At 45.8% G+C, this 13493-nt stretch overlaps 1 protein-coding gene across 1 annotated transcript in view; it reads left to right on the top strand.

The window, feature by feature from the left end:
* Positions 1-166: 166 nt before the first annotated feature.
* LOC120849961 (sodium/nucleoside cotransporter 2-like) overlaps positions 167-13493 on the top strand; it is a 109563-nt gene continuing 96236 nt past the window's right edge. Inside the window, exon 1 of the mRNA XM_040222292.1 lies at positions 167-679. Within this exon, the coding sequence (XP_040078226.1) occupies positions 167-679 (513 nt within the window). The remainder of the gene's footprint in view (positions 680-13493) is intronic.

Here is a 13493-nt window from a genome sequence, read left to right as displayed (position 1 = left end):
TGTTTCGACAAATGACATGGTCGAGTCTATTGATAACCATAGCTACATTGGACTTACGGAGTGCCCGGGCTTTAAATAAATTTTTTTCGCTAATGTGAATGAATAACTGTTTTCAGCAATTGGCAAAGACGTCCAAGCGAGCATTGGAATACATATATTAAATACCATGACCACATCAAGCCGCCGAATCAATGCAGAACGGAGTACGAAGGAAGCGGAACTACAGGCAATCCTTGAGGGTGCACGTCAGGCCGTGCGTCAACAGAATGCAAACACGGATCCGTTCGATTTTATATGGGTCTTCACCGATTCCAGAGACGCCTACGCTGAGTGCCAGGACGTCAGCTCATACAACACGACGGTCCGCCAGCTAAGGACACTCGCTCAGCTCCTCGCACTCGATGGGCGAACACTTCAGGTTGGGTGGGTGCCGGGTCATTCCGGCATCCACGGAAACGAAGAGGCCCACAACGCGGCCAAAGCAGCGCTAGAATCTGCGCCGGTGCTTACAAATCAGGACCAACAGGGTGTCAGTCGTGAAGGAGAAAATAATGTCCTACCCTTCAACTCGGACGCATTTCTGTCCCTGAAAAGGAAGCATCGAAGGGAAACCCTCGCTGCCCAAATACCACCAGACCCTCACGGAACCCTACCAACACGCTTCTGTCGGTTCAATAGGGTAATCCTGCGGCGTATTAGAACCCGCACCGCCATGACTCCGGCTCTTCGGTATAAGTTTGGCCTCACAAGACGACGAGGACACCCAGACGACCCGCCACCCGTTGTCACAGGGGAGTGCGACCGTTTTAAGTCCGGACAGCAAGGTACACTGGGGGGGGGGGGGGGGGGGAGCATCTTGTGTGGGGATGCACAGCGACAGAGCGTATTCGCCGAAGTGTCATCCGCGGACTACCACATCAGCTTCGTCCTACAAACTTCCAAGAATGGACGAGTCCCGACGGCGAACAAGCAGACAGGGAGGCAGTGCTTCAGTCCCTCTTGTAATTCATTCGGGAGGCAGGCATTCGCCATCTATTTTAACATATTTTCATCCGACATCATCCTTATCGCTCATCTCCTCCCACAAATGATCTGAGATCAAGGTGATGAGGGCATCAATAAAGGCAAAACGTGAACAACAAAAACTCTTCTCCGTGCTCGGTGCTATGCAAAAATCGCTTAAATGTTATGGTAGCGTACTTTGGTGGCGTTTTGCACGCTGACTCGCTATTGCATTCGCTGTGCACAATATGTTTTCAGATGGAATGTGTCAAATCGTATTTCCAATCGATATGATAGATTTACTTTGCTACATTGTTAATTATATTTTCCTTTTTTAAACGGGTTCGTCCCTGATCTGAGCCTAAGTTCAAATTCGAAGGTGCAGACAGACTTAGCGTCGTAACAGCCGTAATGCGCAGAAAGAAATTAGCACCCCGAAAGAAAAACAAAAGGATACGAGGTGGCTCGGTGTTATAGAAGTAATGAGTGTACGGAGGGTGGCCATCGTACGTTTTTTTCTTGTTGAACGTTCCGCATCGCTGGGAAACGCTCAAGGTACCAGCAAATACCGCGAGCTGGCGTGAAATTTCCATCGAGCGGAAAACGAGCGTCACTTTCATCATGCGCTTTTTATTTTGATATGGCTCAAAATGCGCGCGAAATAGTAGCAGGTAAGGCAACAAAATTTAGATGTTAGGTCTCGAACACCGCCAGACTCAGCCGTGTTGGGGGCATACCTCGCGAGTCAACACGTCAAAGGTATTGCACGTCGTACTGTACGTGTGAGTTATCCATTTCAGCAAAACCTTGATTTCACAAAACTATTGTGCGTTAGAGATATGCATCGTATTAATCAGCTATGACTATACCCTATCTCACTAGTTGCGCGCAGTAATTGCAAGCCACGATCGAGAAATAAATGAGAGTTGATTTTGTAGGACAATCGCGACGTGGAAACCCATAAAAGAGAGTCCCGATAAGATGAGAGCTTCCCCTTCTCTTCAAGTGCATGGGTTACGCTCTCAATCCTGCGCCTGTGGTAACACTGCAGGCTCCTAAAATCGTCTTCCCTGAAGAACACAGTAGCCTTCAGAATTGACGGGTGCTACGCGAAAGCGAGCGACATGTCACGGGAACGAAGGCGAGGTGCTCCGGGCTGTGAAAACGCTCCTGATCGCAACAACTTTTTTTTTTTGTCTGGCACAATTTTTTTTTCTTTTACCTTGATACCTTATCAGCGCAAAAACTGCCATAAACTAAAAAAAAAAAGTAGTGAGCATGCGACGACAACTTACCCACTGGGACCCGAGTCAAGGCAAGAACAACTAACTACTAAAAGGAAAAAAGAATCATGTTCGCATACACAGACATAACACCTCCATCGAAAGAAATGAATCATGCGCTTGTTCTGCCAGTCTCGTTGTGTGTCTGTCAAAAGCCACAAAGGAGGAAGACAATCAGCGCCTACACCCATTCCCCCCCCCCCCCCTTCCCTCCCCCGCCTGAAAAGAAGAAAAGAAAGGTTTCTTGGGCGCCCGCGGTCGCCCAAGCGATGATTTTAGAAGGGTATGCGATTGTAGCACGTTTGTCCCCCGGTTGTTCCCCTGTCTGAAATGCCACGGTCTGTATCCCCCACGTACCAAAGTCCCCGTCTTATCTTCCCCGAGTATCAACTCCGCAGTTATTCTAAGTCATTCCGATGCTTTCCAACGTTGCGAAACTGTTAGACGAGTATTTGCATACAAGCATACACTGTTCGCAGCACTATCTACAGTGCTAAAATTCAAAAGCGCTGTGTTAGATTTGGGAACTCCTGTGGGTTTAGCTCATTGTTGGAACATTCCTATTCGCTCGATGAACTCCACAAAATTCGTAAATATTAAAATGGACTTTCCAGAGAACGATATTAGTTGTGGGGTCCCAGGCGACCGGACAGGTCGCAATTATTGGTTGATTGAATGTTTTATTTCATAATCACGCACGTATCATCAAGGGCACGCCATTTCCTCATCACTTCTACGAACGGAGTTGCTGTATTCATAGCACACGTAGACGGAAACGGTTGAGACTGTGCTCAAATAATACTTTCTTTTGACAGGTACTGCTCAGCGATTACAGACAATGCTTCTAACATAAACATGCTGCTCCAGATGTGTATTCACAAGACGCAATACATCGTTCTCTCAACTTTGTTGAAATGAGCATGAAAGCGCGTAACCGTCACTTGGTTGAAGTTCTACTTATTGGTGAAGTGTTTACCGTAAAAAGTCGTTAATTATTTATTTTTTTCCGTTCCACTACCAAGGTCGATTCACTTCAATTTTTGTTTTTATGTCGTCTCTACAGCGCTTTTACGTCGGTACTTTCGTGTTAGGGGACATCACATAATATGAGAACAACAAATAAAAAAAAAACGGTACGATGGATGCTGCATAGCCTCGTTTTTGTGGTCATAGAAAAAACAAAAGTAGTGGTCTTCACTTCGCACTGCATGTTTTAGCATGGAAGTTCCTATTTGGTTATGATGTCTTTACTTTCTTAAAAAATATATACAGTAATTTAAATTACCGAATTACAAAAACGTCGAAATTGTATAATTGCTTTTTGTTGGGACGCCATGACGACAGCGACACTCATGTTCGCTCGTGGTTTTCGCCAGCATTTCTACGATGAATCGCCAGGACCGCGAGATGGAACAGTGTGACACTCCGTCTTCTGTGACGTCATTTGTTGCCACTTCGGGACCGCTTTTGATGCATGGCTAGCATAGGACGCTAAACACACCAGTCGGAGACGCGCTGCAGGCGCCATAGAACTGCTCCTAAAACTAGCTGTCACGTGCTTTGCTCCGCGTTTGTGATTCCCCCACAGCAACTCTGACTGAGGGTTGCCCAAATACGGTGAAGCGGAGTATAGACAAAACAGACAGGAAACGAGCTGCCAGCAGACGCTAGTCAAACTTCCAACAAAAAGGATTAGTTTCTTTCCAACCTGGACGACATTTATCGGGCATCTTTAGAGCTGCGAAGCTCAAAATCACGCGTACTCATAAGATTATTTTCTCTCGCGTGTTTGTGATTTTCACAATGTCCTGCAAGCAAAAACAAAAACAAAAATATGGTGAAGTCGCTCCGGGGGGGGGGGGGGGGGGGGGCGGAGGGGGGGAACCGATAACTGCGAGCCACGAACATGAAGGATTCGCTAACATCCGTCAGGAGTGTGAACGGTAAATCGTCACGCGAACATATCCTCCCAAGCTGCAAATATTTCTTTGGCTTAGCAAGTAAAATATACTAACGACATGTGATTATTATACACACGACACCATATCTCGGTTCTTCAAGACCATTTCCTTAGTCTGAACGGTCGCGCTACGAACCGCGGCTAGCCGTGTCCTCGATAAACTACGGAGCTGCGTTGTGTCGTCTGCTACTGTACCGCCAACAGGAGAGCGATAGCTCTGTGTGCTCCACAGATGCGTGTTGCGGTATAACTCTGTACGTCTGTCCTGGAGGAAGACAAAAAGATAGGCTCTGTGACCCCCCCTAAGCAAACAAAAACAAACAGAAGTATACTCGTTTGGAGTGAAAGTTTTCCAAAATAGTGGCCAGACATTGGAAAAGCATATGTTACAAAACTTGGTTTGTGAAATGGCATTATTTTTTCGAGCAAGAAATCACCTGCTCACCACTGGGACGACTAAGTGGAACGTCGCGTTTATATGCGGTACAAAATAATAAAACATAGACAAGGCTTCTAGATCTATTGAAGGAGCTTTTTCAGAAGAACTGATGCGGCCGCAAAAGCGCGAAAGCTCCCACTTTGTGATGTTTGATGAGCTCGGTGGTTTTACAGAGCCAGGCGGGAGACAAAAGTAGGACTTTGCATTGATGGCTCTTTCGAGCATCGCGATGATTTACATCGAACATAGAGATCATATAATAATATAGAGGAAAAGACCCAGCATCTTCCCATGCTTTGCAGTCGCTTCAAAATGGCAATGCACGAAAGCGGACATCGTCGGTCCCGGTGAGACAAAATAGCAAGTCTTCCCTGTCATAAACGCAAAAGCTGGTAAAACATCATTTGCAATGACAATATTTAGTGTCCTTTGCCTTATTTCTGCAGAAACAACCGGCGAACGTCACTGTATCAGAAACAACTCACCCTCACCAACGTTTGAAGAAAGGCAAAACGTAGATGAAAAGCGAGCGCGCTTCGCCTCGTTCTGTATCTCGGGACCTGGGACCGTACCTTTCATCGAACGCCATTTCATCGAACGCCGTTTCATCGAAGCCGTTTCATTAAACGCCGTTTCATCGAACGCCGTTTCATCGAACAACGCCTCATCAAAGCCGTTTCATCGAACGCCGTTTTATCGAACGCCGTTTTATCGAACGCCAGGGTGGCATACCCGCCTCCTGGAGCTAGCCGGAGGTGCCCATCCCGGGTTCGGGAAGTTTTTGACTTGCATCGCCGCAGTACATTAACTATTGAAGACAAGCTGGAGGCGGTGCTGAGTTCCCAAGAGCCTCCTCGCCAGAAGGCCATAGCGGCAAGAAATGAGAAGGTCCGCCTTTTTTATGAGAACCGACGGCGCATGGTTGTGGGGGACTTTTTGAGAGCAATTGCTTATCATTTGAAACGGTGAATGGCTGTCGCACGAACACATGAACCCCCGAAAGTTTTAAAATAAACTTTGAAGTGACGTACTTACTTTTGATTTCATTCAGTTTTAGAAGTAAAAAAAAAAAAACAATGTTTCGTTGTAGTTTCATAAATAGCACCTCAGCTTTAGCTACTGCAAGCTTCGTGCAGTAAAAAAGTATCAATAGCAAGACATGAGAGGCTAGGAGGCTCACATGGCTAAAGTTTTCGCGCCTGAGCAAAACTTAAGTCGCCTTCTGGCCTCCATGAGTTGGAGTGCGCTCTTACCGGGAGGGCGACTTTTTATTTATTTGTTACAACACCCTCAAGGCCCATCGGGTAATACAGAGGGGATGAACAGATAAGCACAATATGCGAAACAAACATAAAAATAGGTACAGTCTCCGGCAATATGAAAGACCCACTGGGAGCGCGTGGCCGAGGCGGTGGCTGACGGGGGCGCTGCGAGCGCTCCGGGCAATTCCATTCTGCTTCGAGGGGAGGACGCTCATTCGGGCTCAGATAAAGCGAAACGCGCTTCTCAGATTGTGCTGAGCCCCGAGTGAGCGTCCTCCCCTCGAAACAGAATGGAATTGCCCGGAGCGCTCGCAGCGCCCCTGCCAGCCACCGCCTTGGCCACGCGCTCCCAGTGGGTCTTTCATATCGCCGTAGACTGTACAAATATCCTCATGGGTTACTTGCATCAAAATAAATTGTAACAGCTACAAGTTTGGACATTAAAAAACCTGACGATGAAATGGGTGAATGACACGAAAATGCACTTGATCCGTGCATAAAAGAGCATCTTTCCTACTTTTTATATAAAAGACATTCGATGAAACGGCCGTCAGCGATTCGATGAAACGTACATTTTTTTTTTTATGAAATAGCGTTCGACCAAGCGTTCGACGCATGCGCGAAGCAGCCATAACTTTAGTCCACGGGAGGCAATCGTCAGTGCACGAGACTGTTCGTGCCCTGCACGCGCAGAGCTCTAGCGAGGCTGTCGCACGCGCAAAAAGACTAAATTTCCCTCGATGCATTGCGGCAGCAGTGGCGTAGTCAAACTGGCTGATGAGATAGGTCTATTTCTGGGTTTCTGCTCTCAGCTAACGTTCAAAATCGCGAGTGAAGTCGCACCGGTCTCCATAACAACAATAATGCGCAGGAAGAAATATACACGAGGAAAGGATAAAATACAAGGTACCATGGGTGTTGTGAAAGTAACGAATGAAAAAATTATATTACGGAATATTTTTGTGTTGCCGCAAGAGAGCGATCCCTTGTGCTTTGCTGGGTTATTTGACGAGCTCGGTGGTCCTACGAGGCCGTATATATATAGACCATTCCATTTAGAGCTATCAGGGCGGCGCCATTTTGTTAGAGCGCAGCGCCCTCTCCACACATCCAGGAAGTTCAGCAGGTTTGGCGGGGTAAAACGAGAGAGAGGGCACGCGCCCGACTCTGCTAGCAGACGACAAACCGGGAGGTCGCCGTTCTCCATCTTTGGGCTGTACCGGCGGGCTGTACCAACACCACCTGGACAGAAGGCCTCCACACGCGTCATCATAGTCAGATCGATTGAGGCGAGAGATTGGGCACGAGTGCTGCGTCAGTGTTCGGCTGCGGCTCGTGGCCAATCAGCGCGTCGAAGGTCGGGCTCGGGTCCAATAGCCGACCGAACGCGATCCGACTGTGATGACGTTTCATAGAGGAAGAGGAAACCATGCGGAGGCCTTCTGTCTAGGTGGTGTTGGCTGTACACAACATCGAACTCTAGCTCGTGGCTGCCGTTATGAAGTGGTTCGCGTTCTTAAAATATTTCTGGCTCCTCTAAAATCAGCCTCTAGTGGTGTGTTGTTTTATTTCAGTAAATGATCAACTAGCATACCTTTGTTCCCTTACTTCAATAGCAGTGGAGTCAGCCGGCAACTCAACCACGGCGTCTATTGCGTCAGGAGAGCACGTTTTTATTTATTATTCCAGACTTCCACTCATCGTCGCTAAAGGCCCACACCAGTACGAACTTTGTATAGTAAAATAGCTACAGCAACAGTATTTACTCTTCACCGGAGCGACCAGCCACTCTGACACAGTTTTTTCTTCCTTTTTTTTTTTTTATTCGCACGCAAGTGACTTTGCAATTAGACTCGGTTAGTCTTTTTATCGAGCATAACATTACACATTACACATCAAAATCCGCGCATTCACGCTTGAAATTTCCGAAATGACGCGATTTTAAACCGAGTTTGAACGCCAGCCGGATGCTAGGTACAGCCCACTTGGCGGAGCAGACGACATCCGGGGTGAGAGGGGGCGGGCAGTTTTCTCTCTTCGCTCTTCCTAGTGAAACGAGGTAGAAATTTGTAACGGCTCTTGTTACGAAAGGGGTTGGGTGTGTCACTCAGGGAATCCGGCCAACTCGTCGAAAGCCAACTCGTCGACGGCCAACTCGTCGACGGCCCATTCGTCGAATAGGGCAATTCGTATTAGGGCCATTCGTCGAAAGGCAACTTGTCGAAAGGGGCAATCGGTCGAAGGGCAATTCGCCGAATGGGTTGAACGACGGTCCAAGTAAAAGTTCGTGGTTTCTTTTTGTCTTCTCACCTAAATTTTTATTTGTGTTTGGACTAGAGAAAGCACCTTTGTTAAGTTACAAGATTGAAAGAAAACTTACAAGAGAGCAAAGACAGGAGATAACCTTTAGATAAGTTGAAAAATTTGTCATATCGGGATTGTCCCTTAGTTACCTTTCTTTATTACTTATTTTGTAATGAGCCTCCGCAGACTGCCGCCGCGAATGGCGTAAAGGGGTGGGTCAGGTGGGTCGACAATTTTGTGATGATCCGCCGCAGACTGTTGCCGCGAAGTGGCATCAACTGATGGGCCGGGTAGGTGAAAACGTGCACCAGTGATACACGAGCGACGTAGTGACCGTGCCCCACTGTACCGTGAAAGCGGCGAAAGCGGCAAGTTGTTGCCTTCGAGAACAAAGAGCAGACTGGAGGTCAGTTCTTTTTTAAGGAGAGCGCCTACTGTACACATTTTTTACGACAGACTTACACATAAAATATAGAACACGGAGTACTATAGGGCAGAACTTGCTTTAAAGTTTAAGGAAAAAAAATATATTTCGCTTTAAAGAAGCGGCGACCAGATAGCCTCTTCGACGAGTTTTCCTTCGACAAGTTGCCCTATGACGAATGGGCCTATTCGACGAGTGAGCCGCCGACAAGTTGACCGTCGACGAGTTGGCTTTCGACGAGTTGACTTTCGACGAATTGGCCTAAACCCGTCACTCAGGTCTAAGCAGAAACGGTCAAGAGTTTATTTTTTTCCCCGTTTTCAGAACAGGCACGAGACCCCAAGGATCAGTAGGCCACTTCACTAAGCGAAGCTATGGAATGTTTAGGGTGCTTCGTTTTCTGTTAGGCACACAGAAATTCCTCACTTTGAACTTCTTCGTGCCAACTTCGGGAAACCGATAATCCAGAGTGCGAACACAAACGACTTATCGGGGTGCCCAAGACATCGCTTTTGACCGCGTTGTAAATTATCATTTGCGTAGGTCAGGGTTCGAAAGGAATCGCGATCGTTGAGGCCTTTGCTATGCGTCGCTGCAAACATAACATATGCACCACCTTCATGACCATATCTCGAAGGGAGGTTGATTTTCTACGCCCGGAACATTTGGCTGCCGTTTCCTCTGCGTGACGTTACCAGTCAGCTTTGGAGATAGCAAGATTTACCAGGCCGTTTTTCTCCCCCTTATTGGTATCCCCAAAGGAGGCGCCGCAACTGAGCACACACGCATCCAGTCTTTTTTGCATAGTTTAAGGTCTCGGGGCGGATGACGCAGAGCTAAACTGGCGCTCAGCGGGTTGCGGAAACGATCTGCTGAAACTCCATATTTTCCTCACTCTATTCTTCTGAACTACCTTTCTCTTCCCGGCCCTTCTATTCTCCCTTCTTTCTTGCCCTAGTCCAGTTTCCCTTACAGAAATACGTTTTGAAGTCGAAGTAAATAAATATTGTTGCAGTTCAGGGTTGCCTTCCGGCGCTTTGGCCTTTCAGCAACTTCATTATCCGGTGTTCAGCATTTCGATGTTTGTTATTTTGATAATGCGAAGTTTTGAACTCAACAAATCACCTCTATTAACCAAGAAAAAGAAGCCATAATTTTCAGGACAGACTTTAATATTCTGAGTTGATAAACATCCGCCGGTGACGAAAATACTAAACTGGTTACAACCGAAAAACTCCGGTGGTTGGAAATATTCGGCCTGGGTAAAACCAAAACACTCCAGTCGGTGACTGTTCCCGCCCTAGCGACGGCTAGTTTCTTCGAAACGCCTCCTCTGTAGAAGTTTGTGAAACATTTTATCCCGTCGATCCTCCATCCTTCCAATGCCTATTCAGAGGTCGGTGTGGTTCTTGGAAGACAACGCCAACAACATTAGAATCGTCCGGAACCATTATCCTTAGAAACGCGCCTCTTCGCTTGGGGAACTGAGATGCGTTGATTGTTATTTGTTTCTTTTGCCTACTACAGAACATTCAAAAACTCGCCTTCTGGGTGCCACCACCTTCGTCTACTGGGCTGTGAAGCGCGTTCGAGCGTGCGCAATAGCTCTCTAGGCCGAAAGATTGTACACTGCGTATGCGTTCACAGCTCAATGACTTAGGAATTTTTCGTCGGGACAGATGCTCCCACGAGAAGAGCGTATAAGATTTGTGAATAGAATTGGAAATTTGAAATGTTCTTGTCCAATCGCATTTTTCTTCCTCGGTTATCAACGCTTTTTGGCGTCATCACGAGACGGCCAACCGTAATACACTGGTGTTTAAAAAATAAGCACAGAAAAGCATGCACTGATTTTTGCTCAAAAATAAACACCGGAAAAAAATACCCTAATCATTACCCATGTCACCTTTTTGAGCAATACTATGTGAATTTTCAGAAGAACAGCGAGTTATCACCCTCCCCTAGGAATACACTGACTACAGAGCAGGCGACCCGTTTTTCCCCGCGTCAGATTGCGGTGACCACGAACCGTACGTAGGTTACAGGACGTCCGTGAAAAATATAAAGGAGGCAAAGACCGATCTACTCTGTGCATGTTTCATCCCCGATTTCCACGACCCCAAGGCCGAAGGACGTTTGTGTGAAAGATAACGATAAAATAAAATTTTGCGTAAAAAAAAAACGTTTTTAAAAGAAAAAAAAGTACAAACAAGCACAACGCATTGACGGACCGCGAGGTTGTGGAACACCTAGCGGTCCGCTTGCCACAGGACGGTTGTCTTCGACCGATACTCCAAGGTGAATTTGCCACGTGCAAAAACACGGAGACCTACCCACCGAGAACCAGGAAAGCGAGACACGCACACTGACGCCTCGGCGTGCATAATGAAACAGGATACGAGTGCGGAGCACGGCCGCGGAAGAACACCCTGCACAGTGCCGAACCGGCCGATCTCCGAACAGACGATTTCGCAGTTCGTGGACAGTGAGCGCCACCTCACGAGAGAGAGTGTACCCTAAAGATAATCAAAGCAAGCACCGACACCTTGGTTCTTTATATTGGCTGTAGTTACGGAAGAGATCGACTTACATGAATAATTTCGATATTATTCGGTTCCGTAATATATTTAGAAGACATTAAGCGAAATACTTTTTTTGTTTGCACTTAGATAATATTTTTAAATTCGCTACGAACGCAAGAGTGCCGAATTAGCCGATTTTGACCATTTTCATGATTTTTTTAAGAATTAAATTAAATGTATTATAAAACATTTGTACCGTTTAATGTCTCGATAATGACTCAATGTTTTAATGCCGAAACTTTCAAGAAGATACACGGAGCCGTTATTTCGTGAGAATTTTTCTAAGTTGTCGAAAAACCTCATGTATTCTCTATGGGGCTCTGAGGTGCGCCCCCTCTTAACATTTCTTGCAGGTGACTCGTGGGCGTGGACGAGAAGGAAGGGTCCCTGCAGTCCTTATGGAAGGTTACGCTGGTGCACCGGGAGTTCGGAGGAGCACTTAAAGAACTTTCAAAGCTCAAGAAGTGGCAGGAGAGTTTAGCACTATTGTTTGTTGCAAAATATTAAATGCAGCATAGTTTCCTCTTACAAAGCCCTCCTCTCTCTCTCCTTGAGCATCGCGAACGCTGGAGAGGAAGCAAGTGGAAAGAAGGATACCACTAATCATGGGAACTAGAGAGCTTTGCGGGAGTGCCTTCGGGAGTGTTTCTTAACCTGCTAAAACTATACGTTAGAATACTGAAATAAGGGTATTGGCGCAGGCTAGCTGATACGATCATACTTACGCTAATAAATAGGAATCTTCGTTCTCGGTCTTCGTGTTGTCAACGACTATTTGAATGTCCGCTAAGTTTTACCTTGTCCTGATGGTTGCGCGCCATTCTCCCCCGTGTGTCCTCGTTTAGGTTTGCCAGTCTTTTCTGCTGTCGCCTAGTTTAGGGATTCAAAGTTCCCAAATTCTTCAGCGAGGTTTGCCCATTTTTTAGTTGGGGCCATCTGGTTTAACCTTTATTTCTTTTTGTTATGCTTTTTCGTTTAGTGTCGTAATCTGAAACCACTGGAAGAAAAATATCAAAAAATATTTTAGCAAAATGATGTCAAAATGACAAAAACATTTTTCTTTCAGGAAATAATGTCACGAACGTGAATATTAAAGATAAAACCAAAAACAACAAATCGTACTTATAAACCCCGAAACAGGAGAACAAACAAAGAAAAAGAAAAAATGGACAACACAACGACGTCTTTCAGACGTCGGAGTTTCATCCCCTTTCTCTTTCTCTTCGCTTGCTTCCTGTCCCGGCGTTTATTAGTATAAGTGTATGGGTTAGATTTTTTTTATTTATCTAATAATTTCTTTTATCAGCACCACTTGTCCCCCATTCGAGATTTTAATATTAAGCCAAGAAGCGTTGCTCATTTATTATGACTGATTTCTTCGCAAATTATTTTTCCAAAGAAATCGTAAGTTGATAACAGATAATTTTATCTAGTCAGCTGGTACTATTCATTTCGGAAATAAATCTTAAGATATTTGAGGCAATAAACATTTGGCTTCCCTTGAAAATGTGCTCACTGCAATGGTTAAATACCGCTGGGACTCAAGGATGTAGATTTCACCTTTCCGTGAATCTTTGTGAATTTGGAAGAATATCTTCACTTGGTACATGCCCATATTGTAGAGATGTAACCCTTGCGCAAACAATGCGGCATCCACGCCACGAGGAACTTCGGCTTCATTAGCTATATGTAAATGTATGTATAAGATAACAGGAAGCATACAAATACCTACACAAAAGGGTACATCTTGCAGATCTAAACTTACAAAACCTCTCCAATGATACTGCGTGTCCCGAAACAACATTTCAAGGGGTTTTCACCGCAAAACTAAATTATGCACTGCCAAACGGTCTGTATCCGCTAAGTTATAGCGCTAGCAGTTAACACCAGATGCCGATATTTCAGAACTTGTCTCCTATTCGAAAACTATAAGTGATTTTCGGAGAGCATAAATAGGAAAGTGAAGCCCATTCCTCTAAGGTTATGCCATTTATCACCATGTTTTCGTGGGCAGTCCATTTTCCTATATCAGCATTTTCTAAAGTCACTAATAGCGGTTGAATCAAATAACGACAAGCTCTGAAACTTTGTCATTTGGTCCAGACTGCTTGATTTGAATTTGGGTGCAAGCTGAGTTTTCGACAATGCATAGTTTATTTTTGCAGTAAAAGAACACATTTTCGGGGGTCACGTTTACAAAATGGCGAGTGTGCAGTCAGATGTAAAGATGGAGAAAG

The sequence above is a fragment of the Ixodes scapularis genome, unplaced genomic scaffold (assembly GCF_016920785.2).
Source record: "Ixodes scapularis isolate PalLabHiFi unplaced genomic scaffold, ASM1692078v2 PGA_scaffold5__190_contigs__length_132052651, whole genome shotgun sequence".
NCBI classification, from domain to species: domain Eukaryota; kingdom Metazoa; phylum Arthropoda; class Arachnida; order Ixodida; family Ixodidae; genus Ixodes; species Ixodes scapularis.
The sequence above is the reverse complement of the archived record's forward strand: the minus strand, read 5'-3'. Positions and strand labels throughout refer to the sequence as shown.